We start from the raw sequence: 22,425 nt of genomic DNA on the forward strand, positions 1-22,425 counted from the left end.
ATCTGAAAATATGTTACTCCACCTTCATTTTAGAGAATATATTTTGATGGGTATTGGATTCTATGTTGGCAGTATTCCCCCTAGCACTTGAAAGTGTAATTCCATTGTCTTTTGGCTTTTATAGTTTCTGTTGGAAATTCTGCTATTAGTGTCATTGGTCCTCTCTTGAAGGTAGTGTGATTTATTTTCCTCTGGCTGCTCTACAGATTTTCTCTTTATATTCAATTTTCAGCAGTTTCACCATAATGTAGTCTATTTCCTTTGTATTTATCCTACTCATAATTTATGAAAATTCTTGAATCTCTGAATAACTATCCAACAGTTTTGGAAAATTCTTTGCCATTATCTTTTCAAAATTGCTTCTATTCAAATTGTTCCTCTCTTTCTTTGATCACAGTGATACATATATATTATTTTTCTGATTGCATTCCACATATATATTCTTTCTGTGTGTGTGTTTTGGTTTTGATATTGTCATTCCATCAGTGCCACTCCATTAACATGTCATCTGCTATATCCAATCTAGTTGTTAACCCATCCATGGAGTTCTTTTTTATTTTTTTTATTTTTTTAAAGATTTTATTTATTTATTTGTGAGAGAGAGAGGGAGAGAGAGCGAGCACAGGCAGACAGAGAGGCAGGCAGAGGCAGAGGGAGAAGCAGGCTCCCTGCCGAGCAAGGAGCCCGATGCGGGACTCGATCCCAGGACGCTGGGATCATGACCTGAGCTGAAGGCAGCTGCTTAACCAACTGAGCCACCCAGGTGTCCCCATGGAGTTCTTAATTTCAGATTATTTACTTTTCAATTCTAGAAAAACCGTTTCATTTTTGTAAGTTTTAGTTATCTGGCAAAATTCTCAAGTTTTTCATCTGTTTTGTACACTTCCTCCTCTGTTTCCTTATATATGTTAGTCATGCTTATTTTAAAGTCCTAGTCAGGGGGCACCTGGGTGGCTTGGTGGGTTAAAGCCTCTGCCTTCGGCTCAGGTCATGGTCCCAAGGTCCTGGGATTGAGCCCTGTATCGGGCTCTCTGCTCAGCAGGGAGCCTGCTTCCCCACTCTCTGCCTGCCTCTCTGCCTACTTGTGATCCCTGTCTGTCAAATAAATAAATAAAATTTAAAAACAGTCTTAGTCAGCTAACTTCATCTGTTGATCTTCTTTATATATTATTAGTATAAACATAGTGGTAAGGGAGGGCATTCTTGCCTCTTCCTTTCTAGCGCCTTCATTAGGCATGATGCTGGCTTTTAGGGTGATCTAGACATGTTTTACCATGTTGAAAGTTACCTATTTTACCAAATACTTTTTCATCATCTGGGAATAGATACACATGATTTTACTCTTGATCTATTAATATGGTGAATTATATTATCCATTTCCCAATATTCAATGATCTTCTATTTCTGGAAGAAAGTCCCAGTTGGTAATGAGATAGCATTCTTTTAACATTCTTCTAATATATTGTTAGATGTGTGTCTAATATCTTATTTACAATTTTTGCACTGATATATAAAAGTGACATTAGTCTTTAGTTGCAATTTTTGGTGCCATCTTTGTTAGGTTTGGCCACATCCATTTCTTGAGTTTCATAAAATGAATTTAAGTCTTCGTTTTTTCCCATGTTGTAACAATTTGAATAAAACTGGTTCTGTTTCTTAAGATTTCTCAGAAAAGTGGTTTTAAACTATGGAGTGCTAATCACATGTAAAAACAAGCTCAAATTCAGGGGTTAGACAGATTAAATAAATGAACACTACGCATCTTGATATGAGATAAAAGAAGTGTTTCAGACACAAGGTAGGCCAAGTTAAATGTGTGCATGCCAGATGTGGTCTGTGGGCAGCCAATGTGAAACTTATGGAATAAAGACAGGAACCATGCTTTATACATATGCATTCACCACCCTATGCTAGCGTGGTGCCATGTGGTATCATGGTTAACAGCATGGCCCTGACATGGACACGTTCTCCTCCTTATACTATGTGATCTCAGTTAGACCAATTCTTCTCTGAGCCACTTCCCCCACATTGGTACAGTGAGAATAAAAACAGTGAAACCTACCTTTAAAGGTTGTCAGGAGGACTAAATGAGACAAGGAGATAATTATGTAAATTTCCCTGCAAGGACTATTTTGGGGGGGGTACATTAAACTATGCTAGCATTTTTTTTTAATCATTGTGATTATTACTTGTTTTTTTTTCCCCCAAATGGAAACACGTTTCTTTGTGATTAAAAAAAAAATACATCTTCATTGCAGAACTGCAGGAAGAAAGTACAACCATATTGTATTTAAATAAGATAATTCTATCTATATACAGTATGATAGCCTAAATTTTTCACATAATTCTGGTGGGCATTGTTTTCATTAATAAGCAGTAACTAGTGTGATTAGAGGAGTCCTTCACCTTCCTGTTACCATGAGCTCCTTGAGCTCCTTTTCAGTGGCTATAGGCCGAATCTGGTTATAGATGTCCATTGTGAACAGGGCGCTGGCACAGTTGAAAATAGAAGTCAGGGAGGACATGAGAGAGGCCCAAAGTGCAGACAGCATCAAGCCTTGTATGCCTGGAAGAGAAGAGACGTTTCCTGGACCTCCAGCTTTCTGTCCGTGCCAGGAAATGCCTCAGGCCTCCTAAGGCACTTTTCTACATACTACAAAACATTCAAATTTTATTTGGAGTGGCATTCCATCTAAGACAGATTAAAGCATTATATTTGTCCTTGCTTTGTGATGGGACTTACTAGTGTCCTGCTGTGTCTTTATGTAATGAGGAGAGCCGCTAGCTCTTGAGTGGTTACTTTGTGCCAGACTATTTTCTTGGGTGTTATCCTGTAAAATCCTCTCTACAGCCCTGTGGGATGGACACCTCTGCTCTTCCACTTGTCCAGATGAGAATTCAGAGGCCCAGAGAAGGTTTGGAATGGAGGCAAGGGATGTGACTTCTTGTGCCTCAGTGTCCTCATCTGTGAAGTGGGCATAAAGGTACCTACCACACAGGGCTTTTATTAAGATTAAGATAAATTAAGTGGACAGATTAACATAATGCCTAACAGAGATCAAGCACTCACGAAGTGTGAAGTATAACATAATAATCCAGTATTTTCACCTTTTGAAAGGCTGCCATACTGCAGGGACTTTGCTCCACAGAGAGATTTCTATGTATTGATGGTTGAGGCTGGAGGGTAACTGGGGCCTGAACTGGAGGCCTACCGTAGCAAGGCCCCCACTGTATTCAGTGGGCTACTTGACCAGGCAAAGCCTGGTGTCCTTACAGCTACTTCCTTTCAAGTACCCCACTGCCTACCCTCACTCAAAGTCCTGGGTACTCAAGGACAGATTTAGCTGCAGAACATGGACAACTTCCTTTCTGAACTGTGGGGATGGTCAGTATTACCCTCAGTCAGATTCCCCTCTCTATTGGATTTTTATGGAAACATCTCAATTTTGATTTCTAGAGCTCCTATCACTCTTCAGAGCTACTGTGTGATTTAAAAAAAAAAGTACTATTTGTTTGGCCTTTTCTCTGGGATTTGAGGAGACAGCTGAGATGAGTTCATGGGCTCACTGCAGTGAAAGCCATTGAGCTGCCTGTCTCTTTAGTCCCCCCACTGGACCTGAGCTCTGTGAGAGCAGGACTAGGTCTTGTCGTCTCTGTGTTCTCATGGCTTAGGACCATGCCTAGCACAGAGTGCAGCCCTCCTGCGGAATGAAAGAGCAAAGGCACGAGCTAAGCTCATGAAGTGAACAACGTAAATCGTGGGCATGGGCTGTACCTCTAAGAGTGTGTGCACCTTGTGTGAGTGTGTGAGAAATGAAGAGGGAGGAGGCCTGGCTCCTTCCCTCAGGGCAAGTGAGACTCCCTTTACATCACTGATATCCCTCTTACTTCACAGTCAACATTTCTACCAAGAAAGATGGGCTGCCTGGTAGATAAGCCATCTGCGGCTCCTTTTCTCCTAACCCTCCACTTAAAGACCAAGGGCACATAGGCTCCAGTAGGAAAACAGATCATGGGGGTCCATCTCTTACCTTCGGGCAGCAGCTTTACCACCAGCGCTGGGTAGGTGATGGAGCTGCACCCAGTTCTGATGCCACAGTACTTCTCACATAAGGAAGGTACAACAACACATGGCACTTTATCTGTAAGAGAGGTCGCAGTAACACCAATGTGGCAGCCTTAGAGCTCTAAAATCTGAGGGGAGCAAAAGGGAAGCAAACTAGATAATTCTATGTGTATGTGTATGTGTATGTCAGATTCTTGATCTACTCGTGACTGCTCCAGTTCATGATCTTACATTCCTTGGGATCTTGGGGCTGGGAATTAGGTGCCTAGGAGCCAGATGAAATAGTGCTTCTACTAATGGACTGCTTGACTCCAATGTTAATGTGACCTAGACAAGACTTTCAGGGATGGCCGCTAGGTGTCAGGAAGGCAGATGGATTATTCATCCACCTATTAATCCATGAGCCACCCCAAACCTTACTTGCTTGGTCTTCATAGGAGTGTTATTTCAGCGTGTTTGGAAGAAATTCTGGACAAAGGTATATAAAGGGAGTGAATGTGATGTCCTTCAGGAGCTTAAATTAGGGATATAAAGTTACCATCTGAGAAAAAACCCCAAATGACAAAGCAACTTAGATGATGAAGACGCAGGGTATTGTCCTGGTTTATGGGGAGAGCTATTTGACTGGGGATGTCTTTCCAGTTTCAGCACTGGTTACCAAACATCTTGAGGAAGACTAAAAACTCAGGGGCAGCTGCATGCATTTACATCTGCCCACGTTCCTTGTAACAGAACCTCTGTGACACTCAGCGTAGTATAAGAAGGGCCCAGGAACCAGGCCTGGCTATTCTGGAAATTCCTTCTCCTTGGCTGCAACAACTGGTCCTTATCACTCAAGTGAGTTCACTGAGACTCATTTGGGATTTTTGCTGAAACAATTGGGGAAGGAAACACTTGGTGGGTGTTGTTGAGTCAGTGGGATAGAAGCCTGGTGCTGTTGGCAACCACCTTGCCACCAGATGGCCTGAGGGTAACACTTGCTCAGAAGGAAGAGGAGCTAAAAATGTACATATTATGTTCTACCAAGAACTCCAAATAATATAGTGGCCTACACGGAAAACTAAATTTTGAGAATCACACCTTGGCAGCTGGCAGTGTCTGGCCCCCAGCTCTGGCCAGGAGAGAGACTCAGAATCTAGGGCCAAGAACATTTGGGTTATTGGAAAACCATACTCTTCCAGGAATATGGACAGGTGCCAAACTTCCATGATAAATGGCTCCCTGGTTTTATACACCTGGCATGTGCTAATGGATATGTGAGTCTGGCCATTTCTGACGGCTAAAGACAAGTGACTCCAGGTTCTTCTCACCCTAAGGGCTCCCCACCAATGTGTTCCATCAACTCTGTTCACTCCTTGGTCAGAAGGCTGGAGAGAGTCTGCGTTCTTGAAGCCCACTCTAGCTAGAGAGAGAGAGGCCATTCCCTCATCTTTTTTCTACTTCCCTTAGCAGCTTTCTATCTAGAGTCCAAGATAAATGTGATTCTGTGAGTCTTCTTCCTCAGTGAGTAGGGAAATCTGTGCTGGGAAGTGGGGTAGGGTGGGGTGGGGAGGCAGGTTTGCAAAGCCCAGGGCACTCTAGGTGTCCTAGAGAGCACAATAGTGTATTTCCTAACCTACGAGGAAGCACTACCTCGTAGGTGTCAGGAAGGCAGATGGATTATTCATCCACCCCAAAATGAGACCCCAAAATGTCACCTGGCAGCCAAAGACCAAATCTGGGAATGTTGAAACAAAGCCTTTCTCTCTGTTAAAGCTGGAAGGGAATTAGGATTTAAAAAAAAAGGGGGGGGTGCCTGGGTGGCTCAGTGGGTTAAAGCCTCTGCCTTCAGCTCAGATCCTGATCCCAGAGTCCTGGGATCCAGCCCTGCATCAGGCTCTCTGCTCAGTGGGGAGCCGCTTAGCCTGCTCAGTGGGGAGCCTGCTTCCCTTCCTCTCTCTGCCTGCCTCTCTGCCTACTTGTGAGCTGTCAAATAAATAAATAAATCTTAAAAAAAAAGAAGAAGAAGAGGCATGTCTTGGGGCAGACCGAAGGATGAATTAGACTTAGAGAAGTCTCCTACACACATTACTTAGCAATAATTAGTGTTTTGCATTTTGTCTGGCCTTGTCAAAGCTTAGCCACAGAAGACTCCCATGGAAGCCACCTGCTTTGTCCCAGTGGCTGCACCTATCAGAAAAAGCACTCCATGTAGGTTTAATGAATAAACAAACTAGATACTCTGAGAGACAGTACAGATAGTAAAGCTAGGTTGAAATGGGAATGAGAGACATCCACAGAGTTATGGTAGCTCATTAAGAGAAACAAAGATGTTTTGATAGCATTTATGGGGAAGAACATGGACCTGAGTCAGACCCACTTTGGGGGCTTACATTGAGCTCCCCCTCTGACATTCCTCATCTGTTCACTGAGGCTACAAAAGCCTCACGATCTGAGCCAGCATTGACAGCATCTATCAGGTTCCCAGTACAGTGCCTGCCACTGCCAGGCGTGTATGTCATGGTGATGCACATGATTCAGGAGGAGCAAGTGAGCGTTCTTGTAGATTGTGCCTCCAAACCCTGACCAGGACTGAGCTCTGGCTGCATGGAGCCTTGGTTGGCTCTTCCCTATCCAAACTTCTCTCACGGAATTTCTCTCTTGCCACCTCCAACCATGGTTTCTGCCAGACTTTTGCTCAGCTGCACTCTTAATTGGAACTCTTTAGCTCCCTTAAAGGCAATTGGGGCATCTCAATCCCCACACTGTGGGAGGCCTGATGACCCCAAATACTCTCTAGGTCTCTTCAGGAAAAAGAAGGTGATCAGCTTGAACACATCAGCATTAAGGATTTACCTGGGAGTAAGACACGGCTGATCACTCCTGGCATCACTATGCTGAACATGGGCAGCAGATTCAGACACCCACAAGGGACTCAGCTGCCTTTCACATGAGAAATGTTCTTCCTTGCCAGGCATCGCTGGACAAAAATCTGCCAAGGAGGGGCACCTGGATGGCTCAGTGGGTTAAAGCCTCTGCTTTAGGCTCAGGTCATGATCCCAGGGTCCTGGGATTGAGCCCCGCATCGGGCTCTCTGCTCAGCCGGAAGCCTGCTTCCCTTCCTCCCTCTCCCTCTGCCTGCCTCTCTGCCTACTTGTGATCTCTGTCTGTCAAATAAATAAATAAAATCTTTAAAAAAATCTGCCAAGGAAACACAGAGGAGTGAGAGAGGGGATGGTGGCTCTAGCAGAGCGTTTTAAGCCTGGGCCACCTCAGTGTAGCAGAGAGGACAATTGTGACCTGCTGCAGCGGCAGGATGTGCCCTCTGGTGGGTTTTTGCTGAGCTGCTCACCCCAATCATCCAGGCATCTCCAGGGCATCCAGGGCCAGAGGAGGCTCATGTGACCAATGAACATGTTTTGCTCAGTGCACAGTTGCCTGAGGGGACAGGAATGGTGTGTGCGTGACCTTGGCCTCATTGTCAGCACTGCACACCAATTATGGAGGCACAGTGCTTACAAGCTGTCCCTGGCAAGGATGAGACTCCCTTCTAGAGGCCACAGACTTCCCCTGCCAGGTAGAAGGAAGAGGCCCCTCATGACATCAAAGCAAAATTGGGTCCCCAGCATCAAAAGGGTTCTCAGAACTGGGGCCGACTTCATTCATCTAAATTGAAATGAACTAGAACTAGTGTAGACCTTGTAAGTGCAAAATCTCCTAGGAGATGTTTCACGACCCGTTTCATGGTGCTTCTGCCATAAGAAGCATTGTGCACTCAGGCCGAACAGAATGGTACAGCTGGCAGGTGGAGAAGCATTTAAGAAAGTGCATAAAGACATGGTCCAGTGAATCACAACAATGCAGTATTATATATTTACTGAAAGTATGTTTCTGCAGAACATTTAGATAATGGAAAAAATGCCCACAGTGTGATGGTAACTAAGAGGCATACAGGATACAGCAGCAGCATATACACCGTGACTCCACACCGAGAAAAAAGTGCACAGGAATTAACTGACATGGTAATAGTGATTCATGCTAGCATGGTGAAATTAACAAGCAGGACTGTCATTTTCCTCTTTAGGTTGTCTTTATTTTCCAAATGCATTATTTCAATACCGGGAGGAAGAACCCCAAAGTGGTCCTCTTCAACCAATAGGTACTGCTTCTTGGGAGGTCCACTGGCATCCTGTTGCTAACATCTCAATGTATGTGGGCTTCTGTGGAGCAGGTGGGGGTGGGCAGCTAGGCTGCACTTCCTGGTCTTTGCTTAGTCCCATGGATTTAAGAATGGGTCTCTCCATTGGGGAGGGTATGTGCTTTTGGGTAAATTGGAAGGGGAGGTGAACCATGAGAGACTATGGACTCTGAAAAACAATCTGAGGGGTTTGAAGTGGTGGGGGGGGGTGGGAGGTTGGGGTACCAGGTGGTGGGTATTATAGAGGGCACAGCTTACATGGAGCACTGGATGTGGTGAAAAAATAATGAATACTGTTTTTCTGAAAATAAATAAATTGGGAAAAAAAAAAGAATGGGTCTCTCAAGGGAGGGGGTGAAGGAGTAGGGCAAGGGCAGAAATTCAACTCTCGTTCTGAGGGAAGGGTGATTATAAAGGCAATGCAGAAATTCCATGTAGAAAGCCCTAAGCACTTTTGTTTAGTGTCATATATTACAAAGTGGGGCAAGGAGAGGATTATCATTTAAAAATGATAGTGGGCCAAAGTTAACAATTTTCCTTCCATCAGTTTGTTTGCCTCTCTTTTAATTAACAATTTTTCTTAATTTCAAATTTTCTTTACAAGTTTGAAGGTATATATTGTACTTCTGTGTTTTTTTAAAAAGATTTATTTATTTAGTTGAGGTGGGGGAGGGGAAGAATGGGAAGGAGAGAGAGAATCTCAAGCAGACTCTGTGCTGAGCTTGGAGCTGAATGCGGGGCTAGATCTCATGACCCTGAGATCATGACCTGAGGTAAAATCAAGAGTTGGACACTTAACCGACTGAGCCACCTAGGCACCCGACTACTTCTGTTTTTAATAATGACCCTTAAAATTTTCACATAGGTACAATTTCAAGTCCAAAGTAAATCAACATCTCCACCCTTCTGAACAATTTAGAGTCCACAGACAGATTTAACTCCAAATAGTGGTACAATATTTCAGTTTTGTCCTGTTTTTCACCTCTTGTATTTGTAATTCTTATTTTTCAGCCCATTTGCTCATGTACCTATTAATTTCTTTGCTAATTATTCCTTCTTGCTCATGAGTATTTCCTTTTTCTTTACGTACATCTTTCAGTCCTTCTTTAGGGAAGGTTATATCTTGATTTTGCCCTTGGTCATGAATAATACCTTAGCTGCGCATGTACTTTAGAAGTGACATTTTCCTTAAGGACTTTGAAAATTTTACACCTCTACCTTTGGGTTACATTGTTGAAGCTGAGAAGTTTGTTGTTGGTATAACTGTCTTCTTTTATCAGTAATATTTCCCCTCAGGTGCCCTTCAAATTCTCCTTGTCTTCCATGTTCTAGACTTTCACTATGGTTTCATTACATTTCTTTGTGTGGATTTGTAAATTATCTATGCTTGATTCACTGTGATTCTGGAGTCTGATGCTTCCTGCTCTTTCAGCAATTGTAAAAATTCTCACACTTTCTCTTAAAATATTGCTTCTCTCTCCTTTTGTTTTGGAACTCCAATGAAATATATTTTAATCCTGATTCTCTCTTCTGTGTCATTTTGTTTCTCTTTCACACTTTCCAGTTTTGTGCTTTCAATAGTTTCTTCAGTTCTTGCTTTCAGATGACAATTTCTTTCCTTCAGCTGTGCTTAATCTGCTATTTTAAAAAAGTTTATTTATTTATTTAAGTAGTCTCTACATACCCAATGTGGGGTTCAAACACATGATGTAGATCAAGACTCATGTGCTCCTCTCACTAAGCCAGTCAGGCGTCCCTTTAATATGCTATTTTAACAGTTACAAATTTTCACATTTCAATGAGCATATTTTTCATTTTTAGAAGTTTGAGTTTTCATATCTGTTTTTGTAGAAAGGTGTTAAGGTTTTCAGTTCCATTTTTATTTCTTTACTTTTAAAAAGATTTTATTTTTCAGAGATGTGGAGAGAGAGAGAATGGCAGGGAGAGGGAGAAGGAGGCTTCCCACTGAGCAAGGAGCCCAATGTGGGACTTGATCCCAGGACCTTAGGATCATGATCTGAACCAAAGGCACATGCTTAACTGACTGAGCCACCCAGATATCCCTTTTATTTCTTTATACACACTTTTAAAAAAGTTATGGTATCTAATACCTCAGTTTTCTGAAATTTGGGGTACTAATTCTGCTGTTTCTTGTTCAAGGTGGTTTGATTCTTCTGTATTTTTAAATTTTGTTTTAGGGGCTCATGTTATGCAGGCATTTATTTATGGGAATGCTGCAAGACCTTGGTTGAGGGTGCATCCTTCCAGGGGAAATCTGCCATTACTCTTGCCAGGTTTGTATGCAACAAATTTTGGATGAGTTTATGTTCATTTCTTCCCATGGGCTTTTCCTGATAATACAGGGAATTAAGTTAAAATTTTAATAAAAACCCCAAATGTATAGGAAGGCCAGCCTGCCCTTGTGAATCTTTAGGGGAGACTTCTTTCCTTCTCCTGGGACTCGGGTTGGGGCATTTTGTTTCTCTTTGCTGGTGGGCAGCTATTTTCCTGGTCTACCTTTTCACTGATGGTACAGCCTTCACTCTACACTACTCATGAACTCAAGGCCTTTCTCCTGTTCTCACATGGCCAGTTAAATCTAAGCCTTGGAAATCCTGGCTTGGTAAATACTGTCAGGGCACCATCAGTGTATCTGTCAGCTTAACTCTCTTGAGTTCAGTTCTCCTTGGTTTTTCAGTCTCCAGGGATTTTCTTCCTTCTTATGAGCTTTGCTATGACTATAAAAAGATGTTTGTTATGTTTTACCCAATATAACTAGAAAACTGTTTTTGGAGGTAGTTTAGGAAATCTAGTTTACCCATTGTCAGATGTGGAAGGTTAGAGGCAACTTTTAAAGTTGTAGAAGAAACTGAAAAGTAAAATGTAGAAAGATTTTTCTTATCTTTTAGGTAAAGAAGCATCATTAAACATAATAAATGGACAGGAATACAAATTTAAAAAAACCAGAGCTACATTATAGAGAATACCCACATATAGTGCTCTGGATCTCATCTTGTTTCTTGTCTGTCCACTCACTACATTTTAAAGACCTATCAGTTTTGTATCATCTAGCTCCTATGACAGCATAGTATTCCACAGTATTAATGCCCCTCCTGCCATTTCATCTACCCACGTTGGAGTAACCAGCACAGTCAATGATCACATGGTGATCAATGCCTCATATATAATCCCTCATGAACTTGCATGAGGGTATTTTAGGTAGCTTCTGAGGAGCACCACTGCTAGCTCAGAGTACAGTATAATTACTCTTATCAAATACTGCTGGATTACCTTCCAGAATAGATTGCACCAGTCTATACTTCCACCAGGAGTTCACAAGGGTTCTTAAACATTCATAGTCTCTCCAACACTTGGCATTACCAGTCTTTCTAATTTTTGCCAGTTTCCTTGTGGTTTTGAGTTGCACTTCCCTCATAACTCTGGTTATATGCTGGTTTTATACTTGTCTGAATTTCCTTATTTATAAATTGCCTATCATGATCTTTTACCCACATCTCTACTGGATTCCTTTTTCTTGTGGCTTTGCTATTAGTCTCTTGTTCATAATAGACATTTCTAATAATCTCTAATCTGTCATCTGTCAACTTTTTCCACAGTACTTTAAAAAAAAGTACTTATATGTAATGTGATCAAATCAATATCATTTGTACTCTCCCCACTCTGTCTCAAAAATATTCTGTCATCCTCCTTAATAATGTCTAGCTTTTCTTTCCACATTTTTTCCCCCACATTTAAGTCTTTAACCCACTCAAAGTTCACCTTTGTACTAAGTGTTAGGTGGGGGTGAAGAATTGTTACTCCAAATAGTCTCTTGGTTTTCTAACATCATCAAAGGGTATGTGTCTCCCTCATTGATTTCTGAAGCCTGTTGGATACATATTAAATTTCTATAAGTACAAGAATCTTCCTGACCTCTTTATTTTTTCCCACTAGTCTATGTATCTATTCTTGGATGTTTCAAACTGTTTTTATTGCTGCTACTTTGTAGATGTTTAAAATCTGGTTTGGCAAGTTCTCCCCCTTTGTTCTTCAGTTTCAAACTCGGGCTAGCAATTTGTAGCATTTTATTCTTCCATAAAATGTTTAAATCTTTAAAAAAATCATTATGTAACACATGAAAGCACACTGTAGCACATTAAAAGCATATACTTTAACAACCATCCAAATTCAGATGGAACATTGTAGGTATCCCAGAAGCCTTTCTGTGGCCTTTTTTTTTTTTTTATAATTGAGGTGAACTTAATGTAATATATAACAAACCATTTTAAACAATTCAATAGCCCCCAGTGAATTCCCAAGCTTATGCAATCACACTTCTCTCTAGTTTCAAAACTTTTTCATTACCTTGGAAGAACACCCATGTCCATTAAGCTGTTCCCTCCATTTTTCCTCTCCCAACCCCTGGCAAACACTAATTGGATTTCTGTCTGTGGATTTGCCTACTCTGGATATTTTGTATAAAAGGAATCATACATTAAATGATTATTTGTATCTCGCTCCTTCCACTTAGGATAATGTTTTTGAGATCCATCTAAGTTATGACATGTGTCAGTACATCATTTCTTTTTATGTCTGAATAATACTCCAATGAACAGAAGCATATTCTGTTCACTCATTCATGAGTGAACATCTGGGTTGTTTCCACCTTGTGGTACTTATAAATAATGCTTGTCATGTGACTTATTCTTTTCATCTCAACCCCTTCCCTTGCTCCAGAAATGATCACTTTCATGATTTTCTTTCTTTTCTTTTATAATTTGTTTGCCACTTACTGTGAATTCCTAAATGACATAAGTTAGCACTGCCTGTGGTAAACTTTATAAAAATGTATTCATGCAGTGCCTAGGTATCTGTATCTAGCTCTTATTTGGTATCAAGCTTGAAGATCATCCAATTTATTGTGTGTATCTGTACTTCTTTTTTATTTGTTTATTGCCTTTGCACCATATGAATATTTCATAATATATTTAATGATCTACCATTGACAGTGAGCCAAATAATTTTTAGAATAAGTTTTGAGTCCTTAAAAAAGCAAACTGAAAAACTGATTGGTTGCATTAATTTATGGGCACAGTTGGGGAGAACTGACATATTTCATATCCAAAAAGATTTTTTTTAAGATAATGATAGTGAAGAAGAAAAAAATTAAAAAGTTGATATATTATAGAAGGGGCTATGAAATTCCTCTAATTTTTTAAAAAAGATTATTTATTTATTTATTTGAGACACAGAGAGAGAGAGAGAGAGAGAGCGCGCATGAGAAAGGAGAAGGTCAGAGGGAGAAGCAGACTCCCCATGATGCTGGGAACCTGATGCAGGACTCAATCCCAGGACTCTGGGATCATGACCTGAGCTGAAGGTAGTCAACCAACTGAGTCATTCAGGTGCCCTGAAATTCCTTTTAAACAGAATTTCTTATCAAGTTCTTTAGGCAATAAATCAGGACTTTAAGGGACCCCTGATCACTGAGTGTAGACAGACCAACTGTTGCCTGTGGTTGGAGAGACTGGGAAAACCTGGAATGCACTGAGGACCACAGCCTCCAATGCAACCACTTCAACTGTACCATGCCTAGTTACTTGATCAGTGCACCAGTAGTATAAGGAGAGAGTAGAGACACCAAAGATGATTCCAGGCCATGGGAGGTCTCTAGTGATGGGATCTCGGAAGATTTGGAAAAAATCCAGGTGAGGACTAAAACATTCTGCATCGGCAGTCCAATTTCCTTTACGGATTAGGTCTGGCTTACTGTCTGGGTATTTATGCAATAGCTCTGGTATCCTCCCACTTCCTGAAAAGCTTGAAACACCATAAAATTTATCAGTACCCGAAACTATACAGTAACACATGTTTGAAGACCCAAGATTGCAAAGTGAGTCCAAGTTTCATGGACTGTACCTAGTATAAAAAGCACAGTGGATTGAAAAATAGTCAAGACTAAATGTCCTCTTCCAAAGAGAAACAAGTATAGTAGATAATCATGTTGTATGCCCACACCCCACCTCCTACTTCTGGTAGGAGAACCCCTCTTCCCAGTTGCATTCCATCCTGTGTGGCTTAGGTGGGCCTCATCAAACTGTCCACATGCCCTGGGGCCTGCCCAATACTCTCTATCCCATGGACAACAACTGATGTGTCAGGAATGGATATGAGATCCAAACTGGGCTAACTGGAATCTGTCCCAGGAGTCTTCAGCTTAAGGAACCAAAAGTTCCTGCTTCCGTTCTTTGCAGTTCTAAGCTAGTTTAACAGTTTGAAGCTCTCTTGTCTACCTGGTTCATTCAGAACCCTGGATTTAGCCATCACTGAAGGTCGTGTGCTCCTGGAATTTTTACTTACTTGAGTTAAGAAGATACTTATTTGCTTATACTTATTTGCTTATATTCAGTTTTTAAAAATTTTTTTTCTTTTCAGCTTAGCAGTATTCATTGTTTTTGCACCACACCCAGTGCTCCATGCAATCTGTGCCCTCCATAATACCCACCACCTGGTTCCCCTAACCTCCCACCCCCGCCCCTTCAAAACCCTCAAGTTGTTTTTTAGAGTCCATAGTCTCATGGTTCACCTCCCCTTCCAATTTCCCTCAACTCCCTTCTCTCCATCTCCCCTTGTTATGCTCCACAAATAAGTGAAACCATATGATAATTGACTCTCTCTTATGAGAAATATGAAATATGAAATATGACTTATTTCACTCAGCATAATCTCTTCCAGTCCCATCCATGTTGCTACAAAAGTTGGGTATTCATCTTTTCTGATGGAGGCATAATACTCCATAGTGTATATGGACCACATCTTCCTTATTCATTCGTCTGTTGAAGGGCATCTTGTTTTTTTCCACAGTTTGGTGACCGTGGCCATTGCTGCTATAAACATTGGGGTACAGATGACCCTTCTTTTCACTACATCTGTATCTTTGGGGTAAATACCCAGTAGTGCAATTGCAGGGTCATAAGGAAGCTCTACTTTTAATTTCTTGAGGAATCTCCACACTGTTTTCCAAAGTGGCTGCACCAACTTGCATTCCCACCAACAGTGGAAGAGGGTTCCCCTTTCTCCACATCCTCTCCAACACATGTTGTTTCCTGTCTTGCTAATTTTGGCCATTCTAACTGGTGTCAGGTGGTATCTCAATGTGGTTTTAATTTGAATCTCCCTGATGGCTAGTGATGATGAACATTTTTTCATGTGTCTGATAGCCATTTGTATGTCTTCATTGGAGAAGTGTCTGTTCATATCTTCTGCCCATTTTTTGATATGATTATCTGTTTTGTGTGTGTTTAGTTTGAGGAGTTCTTTATAGATCCTGTATATCAACCTTTTGTCTGTACTGTCATTTGTAAATATCTCCTCCCATTCCGTGGGTTGCCTCTTTGTTTTGTTCACTGTTTCCTCTGCTGTCCAGAAGCTTTTGATCTATATTCAGTTTTGAACTAAAGTTCTATCACAAGCTCTCTTAAGAATCTTGACCAAAACAAATTAATATTAACTTTCCTGCAATGCCAAGAAAATATTTATCAAATGTCAAACTTGAAAATTTCTAAGTGTTATACAATCTTAACAGTAAAGAAAAAAAATTTTTTTAAAGATTTACTTGTTTTAGAGTGGGGTGGGGAGTCAGAGGGGAAGAGAGAATCCTTAAGCAGACTCCCTGCTGAGTGCTGGAGCCTGCCACAGGGCTAGATATCATGACCCTGAGATCATGACCTGAGCTGAAATCAAGAGTTGACTGCTCAACCAACTGAGCACCCTCTGTGCCCCTAAAGAAAAAAAAAATATATATATATATATATTTTTTTTTAGATTTTATTTGTTTATTTGACAGACAGAGACCACAAGTAGACAGAGAGGCAGGCAGAGAGAGAGAGAGGGAAGCAGGCTCCCCGCTGAGCAGAGAGCCCGACGTGGGACTCGATCCCAGGACCCCGAGATCATGACCTGAGCCGAAGGCAGCGGCCCAACCCACTGAGCCACCCAGGCGCCCGAAAATATTTTTTAAAAGGCACAAAAACACCCTTAATTCCACTTACCGAACAACAACAAAAAACCCCAACCCTTTTATTTTGGCATATTAACCCATGTTCCTTTGATACAGTCTTGAGTTTTGAAATGTGCTCAGAATCATTTGGAGTCAAAACTAGTCAATGAAAGAATAGTGACTGACTATAAAATCAATAAGACACCTCATGGCACATCTACAAATGAATTCCATGTGTATTAAAAAAAGGTGAAATAAAAAAGTATGAAGTTATTAGATAAAAGCAGAATATCTTTATGATCTTGAGTTAGGGAGTATATTCATAGACAGGACACAAAAAAGAGAAGGAAGGCTGATAAATTTGATCTCAAAATTTAAAATTTATATGACTGAAATCGAGTTAAAATTTTGTCAGGCTAAAAGAAGAAATTTGAGTCATGTATAAAGAACTATACACTGACAGCCAAGGGAAATTATTCGGAAAAAATATGATGTTGAATATCAATTGGTAATTCACAAAGGAGGAACTACAAATGGTCACTAAGTATATGAAATGATGTTCAACCTCATCAGTATCTGGGAACTTCCAAGTAAAACAAGAATTGATATACTTTTTCTTCTTCACTTATTTTGCAGATTTTAAAAAAGTCTTGAAACATCAATTATTTGCTGAAAAGTTAGGGAACACATATTCTGACATATATTGCTGAGAATACAAGTTAATACAGACACTTTGGAGAGGAATTTGGGATATCCCTCAATAAGCTGGGTTTATTCCAGGAATGCAAGATTGAGTTAACATTCAAAACAATTCACTGTGTTAACAGAATAAAGGAGAAAAATAATATAATCTTTTCTTTTTTTTTTTTAAAAAGATTTTATTTATTTATTTGACAGACAGAGATCACAAGTAGGCAGAGAGGCAGGCAGAGAGAGAGAGAGAGGAGGAAGCAGGCTCCCTGCCAAGCAGAGAGCCTGATGCGGGGCTCGATCCCAGAACCCAGGGATCATGACCTGAGCCCAAGGCAGAGGCTTTAACCCACTGAGCCATCCAGGCGCCCCAATATAATCTTTTCTGTAGAAATGGAAAAAAACACTTGCTACAATTCAAAACCTGTTCATGATAAACAATTGTAGCAAACTAGGAACAGAAGAGAATTTGCTAGTCTTGCAAAGAGTATCTATAAAACACTGACGGCAAATAATTTATTTAATGGTAATATATCCAAAGCTTTCCCTCTAAGTTGGAAGTAAGACAAGGATGCCTGTTGTCTCTTCTACTACTCTGTCTTCTACTCAACATTGCCCTAATGGCCCTGACCAATGTAATAAGAGAAGGAAAAGAAACAAAAGCTGTTTGGAAAGCAAGGAAACAAAAAGATAACTTCTTGACCTGGATTCTGGTTACCAGAGTGTGTTCATTTTGCGATATTTCATCTAGTTACATATTTTGTCTTGTGTACTTCTCAATAAAGTTTATTAAAAATACAAAACCAAAAAGATGTAGTAGATCTCTATTCACAGACATAGAAATTTGCCCTTGATATAGTACCAGTGGTGGAAAACAGTCTGCAAATATTTTTTTGGATTCTACCTATCTATCCATCTCATAGATTAAAAAATAATTGTATATATGAAGAATATCTCTGGAAGGATATGCACAAAACACTAACACTGGTTGCCTCTGGGGAGGTGAACTGAGGAACTGAGGGCAACGAGTATTTTACCATGTACATTAAAAAAATTTTTTTTAAAGATTTTATTTATTTATTTGACAGAGAGAGATCACAAGTAGGCAGAGAAGCAGGCAGAGAGAGAGGAAGGGAAGCAGGTTCCCTGCTGAGCAGAGAGCCCGATGCGGGACTTGATCCCAGGACCCTGAGATCATGACCTGAGCCGAAGGCAGCGGCTTAACCCACTGAGCCACCCAGGTAATTTCTTTTCAGCGTAACAGTATTCATTGTTTTTGCACCACACCCAGTGCTCCATGCAATCCGTGCCCTCCCTATACCCACCACCTAGTTCCCCCAACCGCCCACCCCCGCCCCTTCAAAACCCTCAGATTGTTTTTCAGAGTCCCATAGTCTCTCATGGTTCACCTCCCCTTAGTAATTTCTTATTTGATTATTATTATTATTATTTATAAAAATGTAATATATTTTTATCCCCAGGGGTACAGGTCTATGAATCGCCAGGTTTACACACTTCACAGCACTCACCATAGTACATACCCTCCCCAATGTCTATAACCCCACCCCCCTTCTCCCAACCCCCTCCCCCCAGAAACCTTCAGTTTGTTTTGTGAGATAAAGAGTCACTTATGATTTGTCTCCTTTCCAATCCCATCTTATTTCATTCATTCTTCTCCTACTCCCTTAACCCCCCATGTTGCATCTCCACTTCCTCATATCAGGGAGATCGTATGATAGTTGTCTTTCTCCGATTGACTTATTTCGCTAAGCATGATACCCTCTAGTTCCATCCACGTAGTCGCAAATGGCAAGATTTCATTTCTTTTGATGGCTGCATAGTATTCCATTGTGTATATATACCACATCTTCTTTATCCACTCATCTGTTGATGGACATCTAGGTTCTTTCCATAGTTTGGCTATTGTAGACATTGCTGCTATAAACATTCGGGTGCACGTGCCCCTTCGTATCACTACATTTGTATCTTTAGGGTAAATACCCAGTAGTGCAATTGCTGGGTCATAGGGCAATTCTATTTTCAACATTTTGAGGAACCTCCATGCTGTTTTCCAGAGTGGTTGCACCAGCTTGCATTCCCACCAACAGTGTAGGAGGGTTCCCCTTTCTCCGCATCCTCGCCAGCATCTGTCATTTACTGACTTGTTGATTTTAGCCATTCTGACTGGTGTGAGGTGATATCTCATTGTGGTTTGGATTTGTATTTCCCTGATGCCAAGTGATATGGAGCACTTTTTCATGTGTCTGTTGGCCATCTGGATGTCTTCTTTGCAGAAACGTCTGTTCATGTCTTCTGCTCATTTCTTGATTGGATTATTTGTTCTTTGGGTGTTGAGTTTGCTAAGTTCTTTATAAATTTTGGACACTAGCCCTTTATCTGATATGTCGTTTGCAAATATCTTCTCCCATTCTGTCAGTTGTCTTTTGGTTTTGTTAACTGTTTCCTTTGCTGTGCAAAAGTTTTTGATCTTGATAAAATCCCAATAGTTCATTCTTGCCCTTGCTTCCCTTGTTTTTGTTGATGTTCCTAGGAAGATGTTGCTGCGGCTGAGGTCGAAGAGGTTGCTGCCTGTGTTCTTCTCAAGGATTTTGATGGATTCCTTTCTCACATTGAAGTCCTTCATCCATTTTGAGTCTATTTTTGTGGGTGGTGTAAGGAAATGGTCCAATTTCATTTTTCTGCATGTGGCTGTCCAATTTTCCCAACACCATTTATTGAAGAGGCTGTCCTTTTTCCATTGGACATTCTTTCCTACTTTGTCGAAGATTTGTTGACCATAGAGTTGAGGATCTATTTCTGGGCTCTCTATTCTGTTCCATTGATCTATGTGTCTATTTTTGTGCCAGTACCATGCTGTCTTTTTAAAAAAAATATTTATTTATTTATTTATTTATTTATTTTTAGTACCATGCTGTCTTGATGATGACAGCTTTGTAATAGAGCTTGAAGTCCGGAATTGTGATGCCACCAACTTTGGCTTTCTTTTTCAATATCCCTTTGGCTATTCGAGGTCTTTTCTGGTTCCATATAAATTTTAAAATTATTTGTTCCATTTCTTTGAAGAAAATGGATGGTACTTTAATAGGAATTGCATTAAATGTGTAGATTGCTTTAGGTAGCATAGACATTTTCACAATATTTATCCTTCCAATCTAGGAGCATGGAACATTTTTCCATTTCTTTGTGTCTTCCTCAATTTCTTTCATGAGTACTTTATAGTTTTCTGAGTATAGATTCTTAGCCTCTTTGGTTAGGTTTATTCCTAGGTATCTTATGGTTTGGGGTGCAATTGTAAATGGGATTGACTTCTTAATTTCTCTTTCTTCTGTCTTGTTGTTGGTGTAGAGAAATGCAACTGATTTCTGTGCATTGATTTTATATCCTGACGCTTTACTGAATTCCTGTACAAGTTCTAGCATTTTTGCAGAGGAGTCTTTTGGGTTTTCCATATATAGTATCATGTCATCTGCAAAGAGTGATAGTTTGACTTCTTCTTTGCTGATTTGGATGCCTTTAGTTTCCTTTTGTTGTCTGATTGCTGAGGCTAGGACTTCTAGTACTATGTTGAATAGCAGTGGTGATAATGGACATCCCTGCTGTGTTCCTGACCTTAGCGGAAAAGCTTTCAGTTTTTCTCCATTGAGAATGATATTTGCGGTGGGTTTTTCATAGATGGCTTTGATGATATTGAGGTATGTGCCCTCTATCACTGCACTTTGAAGAGTTTTGATCAGGAAGGGATGCTGTACTTTATCAAGTGCTTTTTCAGCATCTATTGAGAGTATCATATGGTTCTTGTTTTTTCTTTTATTTTTTTTCTTTTTTTTATTTTTATTTTTATTTTTTTGTTTTTTCTTTTATTAATGTGTTGTATCACATTGATTGATTTGCGGACGTTGAACCAACCTTGCAGCCCTGGAATAAATCCCACTTGGGCGTGGTGAATAATCCTTTTAATGTACTGTTGAATTCTATTGGCTAGTATTTTGGTGAGAATTTTAGCATCTGTGTTCATCAAGGATATTGGTCTGTAGTTCTCTTTTTTGATAGGATCCTTGTCTGGTTTGGGGATCAAGGTGATACTGGCCTCATAAAATGAGTTTGGGAGTTTTCCTTCCATTTCTATTTTTTGGAACAGTTTCAGGAAAATAGGAATTAGTTCTTCTTTAAATGTTTGGTAGAATTCCCCCAGGAAGCCGTCTGGCCCTGGACTTTTGTTTGTTTGGAGATTTTTGATGACTGTTTCAATCTCCTTACTGGTTATGGGTCTGTTCAGGCTTTCTATTTCTTCCTGATTCAGTTGTGGTAGTTTACATGTCTCTAGGAATGCATCCATTTCTTCCAGATTGTCAAATTTGTTGGCGTAGAGTTGCTCATAGTATGTTCTTATAATTGTCTGTATTTCTTTGGTGTTAGTTGTGATCTCTCCTCTTTCATTCATGATTTTACTTATTTGGGTCCTTTCTCTTTTCTTTTTGATAAGTCTGGCCAGGGGGTTATCAATCTTATTATTCCTTTCAAAGAACCAGCTCCTAGTTTCATTGATTTGTTCTATTTTTTTTTTTTTGGTTTCTATTTCATTGATTTCTGCTCTGATCTTTATGATTTCTCTTCTCCTGCTGGGTTTAGGGTTTCTTTCTTGTTCTTTCTCCAGCTCCTTTAGGTGTAGGGTTAGGTTGTGTACCTGAGACCTTTCTTGTTTCTTGAGAAAGGCTTGTACCACTATGTATATTCCTCTCAGGACTGCCTTTGTTGTATCCCAAGATTTTGAAAGATTGTGTTTTCATTATCATTTGTTTCCATGAATTTTTTTCAATTCTTCTTTAATTTCCTGGTTGACCCATTCATTCTTTAGAAGGATGCTGTTTAGTCTCCATGTATTTGGATTCTTTCCAAATTTCCTCTTGTGATTGAGTTCTAGCTTCAGAGCATTATGGTCTGAAAATATGGGAATGATCCCAATCTTTTGATACTGGTTGAGGCCTGATTTAGGACCGAGGATGTGATCTATTCTGGAGAATGTTCCATGTGCACTAGAGAAGAATGTGTATTCTGTTGCTTTGGGATGAAATGTTCTGAATATATCTGTGATGTCCATCTGGTCCAGTGTGTCATTTAAGGCCTTTATTTCCTTGTTGATCTTTTGCTTGGATGATCTGTCCATTTCAATGAGGGGAGTGTTAACGTCCCCTACTATTATTGTATTATTGTTGATGTGTTTCTTTGATTTTGTTATTAATTGGCTTATACAGTTGGCTGCTCCCACATTGGGGGCATAGATATTTAAAATTGTTAGATCTTCTTGTTGGACAGACCCTTTGAGTATGATATAGTGTCCTTCCTCATCTCTTATTATAGTCTTTGGCTTAAAATCTAATTGATCTGATATAAGGATTGCCACTCCTGCTTTCTTCTGATGTCCATTAGCATGGTAAATTCTTTTTCACCCCCTCATTTTAAATATGGAAGTGT

General features: G+C 40.2%; 1 protein-coding gene across 1 annotated transcript in view; it reads right to left on the reverse strand.

Annotated features, from left to right (window-relative positions):
- Positions 1 to 22,425, reverse strand: part of LOC122903624 (sodium/glucose cotransporter 1-like) — a 72,869-nt gene that overhangs the window by 14,420 nt on the left and 36,024 nt on the right. The window contains 5 exon segments of the mRNA XM_044244411.1: positions 2,407 to 2,566; positions 4,032 to 4,142; positions 6,902 to 7,037; positions 13,844 to 14,031; positions 14,034 to 14,097. Of these exon segments, the coding sequence (XP_044100346.1) occupies positions 2,407 to 2,566; positions 4,032 to 4,142; positions 6,902 to 7,037; positions 13,844 to 14,031; positions 14,034 to 14,097 (659 nt within the window).

The sequence above is a fragment of the Neovison vison genome, chromosome 3 (assembly GCF_020171115.1).
Source record: "Neovison vison isolate M4711 chromosome 3, ASM_NN_V1, whole genome shotgun sequence".
NCBI lineage: Eukaryota > Metazoa > Chordata > Mammalia > Carnivora > Mustelidae > Neogale > Neogale vison.